Below are 12,160 nucleotides of genomic sequence, written 5' to 3' on the forward strand. Positions count from 1 at the left end.
AGTGACAAATTTGAGGGTGAATCTTAATAAGAATCAGGTGGCAGGGATTAATCTAGCACAAGAAGATGTTAATTTGTGGGTTGAGGAATTAGGATGTTTAAGAAGTGATTGGCCAATCAAGTATTTAGGCCTCCCCTCGGTGCAAATCCCAAATGCATAAATTTTTGGAATCCAGTTGTGGAAAGGTTTCAAAAGAAACTTGTTGCGTGGAAAAGGAATTACATTTCTTTGAGGGGAAGGATTACCCTCATTAAGTCTACCCTAGCAAGCCTTCCAGTTTATTACCTTTCGGTGTTTAGCATGCCTCAAGCTGGGGAAGAGATTGAAGAAAATAATGAGGGACTTTTTGTGAGAACCGGGAGAGATGAAGAAAGATCATTTAGTGAGGCGGGGCATAATATCTAGGAGGAAAGAGTTTGGAGGCTTGGGGTTAGGAAGGTTGAAGGAAAGGAACGAGGCTCTACTACAAAAGTGGTTATGGAGATACCCACAGGAAACAAACAGGTTGTGGCACAAGATTGTGACTAGCATTCATGGGCTCTCTGAGAATAGTTGGGATGCTAGAATGTCTTACAGGGCTTCCAGCGCTTCTCCTCAGAAAGCAATTCACAAAATCGTACCTTTGTTTCTCAATCATGTCAGGTATGATCTCAATTCAGGTATCAAAGTTAAATTCTGGTAAGATGTATGGGTGGGTGACTATTCTTTAAAGACCTTATTCCCATCAATTTATGACCTGTCTTGCCCCAAGGGTAATCCAATTGCTGGTTTCCTGTCCCCTTCTCCTTCACAATCTGGTTTTGCTTGGAATTTGGGTCTCCACAGAAATGTGAGAGATTCTGAGTTGGATTTGGTGTCTTCTATTGTTCAGCTGCTTGACGGGGTTTTCATTGATCCTACCAAGCCAGATACTAGAATCTGGATTCCTAATCCCCTTGGAGCATTCAGTTGTGCATCCTTTTTCAAAACTTTGACCTCTAATCACCCTGGGGTCCAATTCCCAGTCTGAGAGTCTGGTGTCGACCTGTTCCCCCTAAAGTGGGTGCTTTTTGCTGGGAGGTCTACTATGGTGCAATTAACACTTGTGATCTGATGCAGAGGAAGAGGCCTGATTGGTGCCTTTCACCTAATTGGTGTTGTTTGTATGAATCAAATGGTGAAACTGCTCTTCATATATCTGTTTCCTGTCCTGTAGCTAGCACCATTTGAGATTGGTTTTTTTCTCTCTTTGGATGCAGGTGGGATACCCCGGTGAGCTTGGGAAGACTGTTTGAAGCCTCCACCTTCAGATGACCAAAAAGAAGAGGAAAAACTCTGTGGAGATGCACACAGGCAGCAGTACTATGGATGTTATGGGAGGAAAGAAATCAGAGAGTTATCTCATGGGTGAAACCTATGGACTTATTTTCAGACTTTACTATGGATGACATAATCAGGAACTGGAGGACTGTAGCATCCTCGTCAGCTGCAAAAAAGAAGGCTCTAAGAAGTTGGGATCCTCCTGAATCTGGATTCCTCAAACTAAACTTTGATGGAAACAGCTTTGGCAACCCGGTTGTGGCTGGAATTGGTGGGGTCATAAGAGATGACAGGGGAACAATGGTGGGGCTGTACTTGGTCCCGATTGGTAGGGGTGACTCCATTACAGCTGAACTGAAAGCAGTGGTCTTCAGAATACAAAAAGCCATGGAAATAGGGGTGAGGAAGTTGGTGGTAGAAGGCAACCCCAAAGTAGTTATAAGCTGGCTAAAGCAAGATGGGAAGATTCCATGGGTATTCAGAAATGAGATCAGGAAAATTATTCATTTTACGAAGGATATGCAAATATTATATCAGTGGACTCCAAGAACAGCAAATGGATTTGCGGACCAGCTAGCAAAGCAAGGGACTAATAGGGAACATTGTTTTGGGGCTCAGGTGTAAGGATGTAAAGCAAGTCCTAGGTGGAATTTTAAAGATTATTAGGGTAGCCAAGGCTACTCATTATCTGTACTAAATCCATTATCATCTTCTTAATAAAATCACTTTTGCTGATCAAAAAATAAGAAAGTCAATACATGATTTGCTTCAAAAGAATGGCAAATGGAGCTTCATCACCTCATTTATATTGCCCTTGCAAGGAAGTGGGGTAGTTCAAAGTTGGTTAATCACTTACTTTTCAAGCCTGTGGATTCAGGTGGCTCAATGAGGGCAGAAGCCGCAGAACTGCCACTGCATCTCATAGATCACCACTATCTTGTTCTTTAGGCCACAAGTGCCTAATTGCAGGAGATTTCTATTATCATTGATTGGATATGAAAACATGCTAGAGGACAGAGGACTACAGAGGCTCCATGTTTGGTTCGCTTCCATGGGCCTTGTTCTTTCAATTCTTACTCATTCTAGGCAAGAACGAATTACATGAGAGCGTTTGGTTACAAAATTCTTGCCATAGGCCTCATTCATTTTAAAATGAAAAGAGTCCATATTGAGGTAACTTGCAGCATTAAAAATAATAGTGCTCCATGTTGCTCATTTTCATTCTTCAAAGAAGCTCTATGCCAATAGTCATAACTGCTGGCCTACATCTCAAAAACCGCCAGCCTAGATTTTTTTACTAGCAGAAAGCAAGCAGCCAACTGTCCATCGTTCACTGCTGTCATGAAAACGTATGCCAATGGACATGACCACTGGTAAAAATCTATGCTGGTGGTTTATTAAAGAATGGTAGGATCCATCTAATGGACGCCATAAAGATTGCGGAATGGGTGGGCAAATTTCAAAAATTTTCCTACCTTCTCCCAATTGGGAATCGTATTCCCTAAATTTAGAATACAACATTCAAGGATCCTACTTGTACCATAATCGAACCAGATCTGAATCAAAAGGGAATGGAGGAATTATACCTGATCCAGAGAAGCAGTATCTCCGAAAGTTGGTGTTCACGCCCAAAGAGGACACCAAGATCCGCTCCTGCTGGAGATGACACAGTTGTATGTGGAACGGAACCAGTAGAGTGAGTCCTACACACTGAATCCTTCGCAAGAATCCACAGAAACTCAGAGCACCAAATCTTTTCAGTCTTTTCTGCAAAATTGATGTGAAGAACCAATTTCTTGATATCCTTCTTCTTCAACGATCGAATCTTGAAAGAAAGAATGGCGGCGGCTGGAGGAGAACTCCTGAGACGAAGATGGCTGAATTGCTTCTCTTCTCTCTGGAGTGTGTATGAGATCTAATCTCAATTTGCAGGATAATTTCTTGCACACAACCCTTAGGTTCGGAATCTGATTATTTTTTTCTCTCTTAGGGTTTCTCCTCTTTTCTTCTTGATTAAAAAACCTCCTAATTAGGAGTTATCCCAATCCAAATCAGTATTTGGATAGGGGATGATCTTAATCCTATCTGCAGAGTAAGTTAGTTTACTCATGATCCTATCAGGAGGATACCAGATTCAAATCTGATTTGAATTTGGTCTCCTAGAGTGGATAAGGTTAAAGGCCCAACCCTTTTGCTAACTTTAATCCCAGATCCACCCCACAGATGGGTGATCATATCAGCCCAGCTCGAAATGGGCTTTTGGCCCATTAAGTGTTCAATGCTTTATTAGTTTCCAATCTGCTGCCTAGTTGGGCTTCTTTGTATGGCGTGGGACCTAAGCATTGATCTACACACCAGCCACATGGGTTCGGCCCAACCGAATTCACTGAAAAGCTCAGTGAACCCCTAAGCCCATCGCATGGACCCTATGGGCCCAACACTTACATTAAGTGGTCCCTGGGCCAAGCCATCTTATAAAAACCCAGGGATTGTGGGCAGGTGCAAGATTATTCCATCAGGTGCTATCCTAAATGGTCTTACACTTAACCTCTCAGCCCTTAATGATCAAGCACTGCCCGACAAAAGAGAACCTCTCCCTCGGTTGCAAGAAACAGTGCCGCACTCTCTACTCACATGGATCCCGGGAATTAAAACCATTTGCAAACATTTCAAAAACTGTATGTATATATCATATATAAATTTTGCAAAACAAAATTCCAACGATTGAAATCAACTGTCGGCAGTTTGGTTTCCATCAGAGAGAGTGCATTCCTTATCATTACCTTTGTCCGACAAAGGGGCTGATCCTGTCACTATGACCACCCACTCAGATGAATTCTCAGACTGCCCCAACATGCCCAGGTTTTGACCCCCGTTAAGGATCTCACTGATTGGCATATCAAAGGCAGCCCGATCCGACACCTAGTGAAGTGTCATAATCGAGTCTAAGGGTCAGGTGTAACTTTCCAGTTTTGCCCATCTGTCTCCAAGGTCCAGAGCAATACTGGAAATCTGGTCCGGTTCAAGGATTCGAGTAATCCCATACTGCATGTGCCTTGGGATTTACCCTGGTGGCCAAGACAGGCCATCCCAACACTTGGTGGCACACCAGTATCAGCCTTGGTAGGATAAATCTCCCCAGACTTATCCAATGGCTGTGAACATTTAAAACTAACACGAGTCTCAATAAGTGTCCAGTTTTAGGGTCTTACACAGAATTATACCAAACAACATGAATCAAACATGCACTTTATTTATTTACACTAAATATCAAAAGTACATCAAATCGGATTGAAGCTAAGGGCATACAAAACTGTCTAACAGTTTATGACTGTTGGCACAGAACTTCTTTGAAGAATGAAAATTGAGCACATGATTATATGACGTTTTACCATATATCATGACTTTCTTAATATATTATCTTTCTTTTTTTTTATCAGCAACAGAGAAAAGATTCCATTAATTAGAAGAAAAACAGATACAACAATACGTTGTGAAATCCAACTTTAGAAAGCTGACCCAACCCAAATTACAATTGTGCCCAAAACAGTTGTGCTCTTTGAACCCTTGCTTAGTTAAACTACTTTCTTAATATATTATCTTTATTAAATATACTATTATCGATTTGATGAAATTGTTAAACATTTTGTACTTCATCTTATTAATTTTACGATTTCTATTTGGAAGTTCCCAAGCTCTATTTTTCATTTGCACAATTGCCTAGTCAATTCAGCAAACTAATTTCATTTTAATTAGTTTTAAATAGGTACTAATTGCCTCCTTTAAATTTTCTTTTATATTTCCTCTATGCAACCAAATGCAAAAGTTTTTCTAGTTTCTTGTCTTTTTTTTCTTTTTTATATGTTGTGTTATTGATGTGATGCCAATGATCAAAATTTTGATACGGTACACCCTGTATCGGGTGAATAGTATCATATTGTATCATATAAAAACCTACCCAAAAACCAATTTAAAAAAAAAAAAACTAATATATATATAGATAGATAGATAGATAGATAGATAGATATAGATATATAGATAGATATAGATATAGATATAAATATATAAGTGCAAGTTTTTAGTACTGATATGCCTTTACTGATACACAAGGGCATATTGATACTTTGAACCATGTGTGAGGCCCACATGGTTGAATTGTCTTTTGTTGAGTGGAAAAACTAGAAAGGATAGGATCGGGAATGAAAAGCTATCCATAGAAACCTAGGAGTAGCTCCAATAAGTGATAAAATGGGAAAGAGAAGACTAAGATAGTTTGGTTTGGTCATGTGCATAGAAGACCACCAAGAGCTCCAGTTAGAAGTAGTGATTTGTTACAAGTGGAAGGGGCTAGAAGAGCTAGGGGTAGACAAAAAAGAACATGGGTAGTAGTATGAAATGATTTAAGCACTAATAATTTACCTGTGGATATGGCTATAAATAGAATGGATTGGCAAAACAGGACTCATGTAGCCAACTCCATATAGTTGGCATAAGGCATGGATGATGGTGGTGGTGGTGGTGGTGTGGATCTTGCATGTTTCCACTATATATCTGCTAATGAGTAGTGTAAGTATGCCTATATTATTATTTTGGTTGAAAAAAATGAATGAAAATTAAATTTGTAACTAAACACGTCTAAAACTCATTCCTGCCAAAAAAAGGAATTCATTTTTGGTAAAAAGCGTTTCGTTCATAGCCATATTTTCTCATTCTGCCCATTTCAACCCATTCTTGTCCATTCAAGAATTTGATTATTGGAAAGAATGAGCAAGAATGAGAGTTGAACCAAACATGGCCTTAGTTATCATATCAAAGATCAATTGCCAACAGCTTGACAATGGAGGAAGTGGTATAGATGTCTTTTGTAATTCTTCTAGTATTTATATACGTTGTGTAAAGGAGCCTCTTGTTAGATTAGGATGCCCATGGTGCTGGTTTTGAAACAGGGGCTTGTACTCAATTCATAATATTTACACTAACGTATATTCCTCCTTGGTTGTTATCAATAAAAAAGAAAAAGAAAATTTCCAATAGTTCAGGTAGCTTTTCATTGGAAAATTAGGTATTTGTTAAGGGCATGGACTGCCACCAGTGCTTAATTCACCAATTTTATATATAGATACACATAAGAAACAGATCACTACGCTTTAAACCCAAAACAATATTGTCATCATCATCTGAGCCTTCAATATAATATATACGTGAGAAACAAGTTTATATATATTTCTATGTTTTCTTAGTTTAACAGATTCCTTATTTAAAACATTTCAAAGACCACCCTTAGGTTTCTTCAGTGCCTTAACAAATAAAATTTTGTTCAGTGCTTGGTCAGAATTTATCTCGTATTTCATCACTTTGTGACTAGCTTGCAACATATGCAGTTATGCATATCATAACACAAGTATATACGCATTCCAATAGGTAAATTTGCTTAGTTTATATAAAACAAGACTATTTCTTGAAAAGATATCCTATGTCATGTAGTTCAGACCAACAAAAAGGAAAGGTACCTGGACTAGTTTGTAAAGATTCTCTTGATCTTCTTCAACAAATGCAGTCCTCTTGTCAGAGTATTGAGGGTTGTCAGACATTAAAGTCCTTTTTGCTCTAGATTCTGCTCCAAGAAAACCTCCTGAGACAAATCCATATTTATGGCCCCACCATTCCGATGGCATATTTTCATTTGCACTCCCTGTCACAACATGCAGAAGTTTCATTTCAGAAATAAGCATTTTGGCACCAAATACTATAACTAGCAGCACAATGCTAGAAGCAATAAATTTTACCACAATAACATCAAATGGCCATCCTTAAGTGAATGGTAAATTGTGCAGTAAGAAGATTCTATCAGCAGAGAAGTAGCATAGCTTAAAATATCAACACGTTTTCATTTCCATAGGTACCAAGACAAGGTATAACTAGAATCAACATATTCTCTAGGGAAAACTACTAGCATTATGTGGAAAACATGAGATGGTATCATAATGATTAGTTGGCAATGATGTTGCTGATATGTAGAGCAGGAGTATTATCACCTGCCTAATGGAGATGATAACCACCTTGAGCCAGGAAGCCAGATAGAAAAATTATTTTTAGATATGATGTTAAATCTTAGTTTTTGTTTATGTAATAGATTATTTGATTGGTCTATTAGAATCATTTCCACATTCCATGAGTAATAATTTTGCTTGAACTATGTATTTTTAACTCTTTAAGTATACAGGACAATTCCCCTGCATATTATTTTGTCCATCAGTTTCTTGGTTTTGTTTGATGGTTTGGAAGAAGATAATAATCAAAAAGGGGGTATCTATGCTTCTTTTATCATTTCATAAAGTATCATTAAATAGTTTTGCATTGTTAACAATGTTTCTACCATGTCTGTAACTGTTAGACTATTTTCGTATGACATTTCTAACATGTTTCTATATTCAGAGTACTGGCATTTTGTCTTTCCTGTTAGTTGGGTTTCTGGGGTTGATATGTTCTTACTTATGGTCAGATTGCAGTTTTTTTTTTTACCTTGGGCAAAGTGATAATAATGATTCTCTCAAATGCTATGGAGCTTGTTGAAGGGAATTGTTCAAAGTTAGGTGTTTTTGATTCCTTTTGGGTTTTGAGGGTGCATATACTTGGGCTTCCATTTTTTCCAAAGCCTTACAGGCCTTTTTCGACACTTATGAAGCCATGGAGGTTCTTTATTTTTCCTTTGCCTTCTACTCCTTGTGCATATAGATTGTAGACTTTATGCCTTCTTTTTTTTATAGGACACAGTACATGTTACCAATCAAAAAGAGGAGCATCAAAGGAATGGTGGAGAAAGGCATTAAGCTTTTAGAGTGCCATGGATATCGGCTTGGTTTTCATTACATATCACCACTTGCAAAAAGCAATTCAAAGGTTGCAATAATATTATCACCAGTTATTAGATAGAAAAATCTTTCACTAGTGATATCAAAAGAAAGAGTTTTATTTTTTCTATGTATGGACTATAAAAGCCACCTTCAGCATGATATTCATATCCCTTTGTCAACTCACTAGCTTGATCAAGATTTCTCTGAACATCTTCTTCCATCTTTTTAACCTGAAAATAAGATGAGGATACTAAATCTGATGGAGTAGCAGAAACAATTCATAGTAAGAATGACAATATGTACTTGTGTTGCATATAATAAGTGCAACAGTCTGTTTATAGAAGGAAAAAAATGCTTTAATGCAGCTTTCATTACATAACAAAACATAGTATCTAGATTTTAATTAGTTGATTTGTTCTAGGGAAACTAGTGTTGATATAATCATCAATAAAGAATTAACAACTCTTCCTGGGACCTGCTAGAATTTTGGGGACAGTAAAATTGGGCTAGCTCTAACTTTAATGGTTGAAAAGTATTTTTCTATGCAATTATACCTTACATTATATTTTCGCTATCAATCAATGTTTAGAAAACCAGACCAGACTGGGCAGTTAAACTGGTTAAACTGTGAATTGGGCCCCTGGCTGGTTCAGTGACTTCAGTCATACCCCCTAAAACCATTATCACCAAAAAATGGCTAAAACCATCCACCCAGTTGGCCCAACCTGTGAACCAGTCCAAGTTTTGTGTAACCAGATTTTTTTTCATTTTTTTTAACTTAAATGCAAACTTTTGGAGGCCATAACTTTGCACTCAACTGTCCGATTGGGGTTATCTTTTTTTAGGTAACTTTTTGAGACCCACATGTTCCAAGGCACCTTGCCCCACTTAGTTACCAAAAAAATATTTTTTAGATAAAATCTTAATTTTTAATAATAAAAAATTGAAACTAAAATAAAAATATATGTTATAGCATAATATAATTATATATTACGCCACATGGTTTGACTCTAGTTGAACCTCTGACCCATGAACCTCGCTCCCTTTTTCAGTTCAATGCCCAGTCCGGTTTTCTGAACATTGTTATCAATAAAGTTTTTCAGTTACTAATAAAAAAACAATTCTAATTACAGAAATAATCACCCTCTCATCTGCCTAGTTGCACCCATTGGTTGTGCCCCCATTCCTTTCCAGCCAAGGCCATGAAATAACTAACCGGATTACATACAGTCTATAACCCTTAACATAAAGACCAATTAGGTCTAAATTCGGCATCATTCACTACTTTCCTTCATGGCAATAAGCAAGATACCAATATGATTCAATATGTAATCAACTCTATCATCTATTAGCTTGAAATCAGTTGCAGACACAAGTGATACAAATGCCCCCTTGAAGAAACCTTGCCCTGAAGTTTTTTTTTTGGATAGATAACAAAGACTTTTATTAATAGATATTAATAAAAAATGATACAAAAGGATCTTCTCAGATAAGGAGAGAAGTTTGGAAGCAATATTGAAGGTCATCCGTATTAGGGTTATACACTGGCAGAAAACCTTGGCTTTGTTTGCAGAATTCTCAGTTGATGAGTTACAAAGAAAATGGAAGGAGATAGCAGAACTTGTTCCAATAAAGAAAGCCTCAAACTCTTGTTGACTCCCTCCACCTCATGACTTTGCTAAACTGAACTTTGATTGCAGCAGCATGGGTAATCCAGGGCCATCCAGAATAGGGGGAGTAGTAAGAGATGAACAAGGGAATCTGTTAACTATGTTTTCCGGACCAGTAGGGGTGGGAGATTCTTTGAGGGCTGAGATACTTGCAGCTCTTGAAGGGTACAAAGAATCAATGATATGCATATTAACAAGCTGATCATAGAAGGAGATTCTGAAGTGGTGGAAAACTGGCTGAAAGATGATAGCTTTAGACTTTGGAATTACAGCAATAAAAAGAGGAAATTTAAATGGCTGACTGAGGACATGGAAATTCAATACAAATGGGTAAAAAGAGTGCGAACTCATTGGCAGATGGTCTAGCTAGACAAGGGGTGAACAGAAATTCTATATTTTGGGCTGTATTGTAATCGTTTTTTTGGTGTTTAATGGTTGCTCTCAGGAGCTAAGATTGTTTAGCTACCTTGCCCTGTAACTTTTCATAATATTAATACAATTCACAGTTATTGATAAAAAAAAGGAGGGGTAAAAACTCTTAACCCTCCCAAGAAAGCAGTTCAGATTACAATATTGCCTAGAAAAAATTAACTCTTCCCACCCCTTGTTTGGCCAATGAATCTGCCAAAGAATTGGCGCACCTCTTAGTCCATTGAAATTTGACTTCCATATTTTGTATGCGATGTCTAACTTTCTTCTTTTCATTTAGAAACTTCCACAAACTAGAATCATCCTTCATTAACCAGTTTATAGCCAACTTAGAATCACCTTCCGCTATCAGTTTTCTGAAATTTAACTCTTGAGCTCTTTTTAACCCTTCCAAAACAGCCAATATTTCAGCTCTAAGAGAGTCCCTCCATCCAATAGAACCAGAATACAAAGCGATAATTCAACCTTCATCATCCCTAAAAGCTCCCCCTTTACCTGACAGGCCTGAATTTCCTTCGCTACTACCATCAAAGTTTAGTTTAGTGAACCCTGATGCTGAAGGGGACCAAACTGGGAAAGATACATTCTTCCTTGGAGCTGACCAAGCCACTTCTCTCCACTTCCAGATGATATCTCCTTCTGAATAGTTTTCAAAAATTTGCAAAGTCTTAACCTAATGATCACCCTCATAGAAATTAGTTCAATGATTACACCCTTATTTCTTTCTTTCCTATGAAAGGTCCATTGGTTCCTTTCCTCCCAGAGTGTCCAACATATAGCTGCTCTTACACACCTCCACAGAATTTTCCCTCTCTCTCTTCTTCAGCCCCCTAACAGTAGTAGAATGGAATAGGGGGAGGGGGGCTGCACCTACAACCAAAAAGATAGAAAAACCAACACCAGATTTCTTAAACGAATGGGCAAGAAACCAATAAGTGATAACAAGTCTCACCATTCTTCTTACAAAGGAGGCACCAGCGTGGGGATAAACACCAATTACGCCTTTTTCTTTGGAGTAAGTCGCAAGTGTTACACTTTTCAAGGAAAACTTCCCAACAAAAGGCACTAATTCTGGGAGGAATTGGTCTACCCCAGACTTCCAAAACTGGAAAAGGGATTCCAAAGACAGGTGGGGAATGAGCTAGTTCTTTGAAGAAAGAGGAAAATGAGAAGACACCCGAAGGAGAAGGAGCCCAAGTCCTACTATCCCTCCTAAGGTGGCCAATATCCACCTCCTCTAGGATTTTTAGCAGGTCAGCAATGAGGTTCAGTTCCGAGTCTCTAAGGGCCCTTCTAAAACCCAAATTCCAATCAATGGTTGAACTAGAAGTGGTAAAAAAAGTGGAGATTGGCTCATTTTTAAAACGTGATAAAGAATACAAGGGAAAAGCTCTTTCAGCGGAGTGCTTCCCACCCAAACATGATCCCAAAATTTCATTAGGTTACCGGAGCACATATCATACCTGATTAAAGGAAGGAAAGAAGGAAGTATGGCATGAATGGATTTCCAAGGAGAAGCTCTCGTAGCCCTATCTGAAACTCCAGAGTCCCAGCCATCCGTCGCTTGCCCATGAATACTTAAGACAACTAAAGCCCATAATTTATCCCTTTCCAAAGTCAATCTCCAAAGCCATTTCCTCAACAGAGCTTCATTCTTTTTCTGCAAATTGCCTAAAGCAAACCCACCATCACTTTTGGTTTTGGTAACTATATCCCACCTGACCCTATGATCCTTTTTCTCCTCTTCCGGTTCCCATAAGAAGTCTCTCAATAACTTCTCCAAAATCCCACATATTCCTTCAGGCATTTTAAACACTGAAAAAAAGTACACAGGCAAATTTGCCAATGTTGACTTAATCAGAGTTATCCTGCCTCCCATGGATAGGTAATTTTTCTTCCAAGATGCTA

At 38.2% G+C, this 12,160-nt stretch overlaps 1 protein-coding gene across 1 annotated transcript in view; it reads right to left on the reverse strand.

Annotated features, from left to right (window-relative positions):
- LOC148879794 (D111/G-patch domain-containing protein) overlaps positions 1–12,160 on the reverse strand; it is a 31,075-nt gene that overhangs the window by 3,656 nt on the left and 15,259 nt on the right. The window contains exons 7-8 of the mRNA XM_088961494.1: positions 8,302–8,383; positions 6,810–6,991 (exon numbers count right to left, since the gene is read on the reverse strand). Of these exons, the coding sequence (XP_088817620.1) occupies positions 6,810–6,991; positions 8,302–8,383 (264 nt within the window). The remainder of the gene's footprint in view (positions 1–6,809; positions 6,992–8,301; positions 8,384–12,160) is intronic.

The sequence above is a fragment of the Nelumbo lutea genome, chromosome 1, assembly GCF_056320005.1.
Source record: "Nelumbo lutea isolate HS-2025 chromosome 1, American lotus-T2T, whole genome shotgun sequence".
NCBI classification, from domain to species: domain Eukaryota; kingdom Viridiplantae; phylum Streptophyta; class Magnoliopsida; order Proteales; family Nelumbonaceae; genus Nelumbo; species Nelumbo lutea.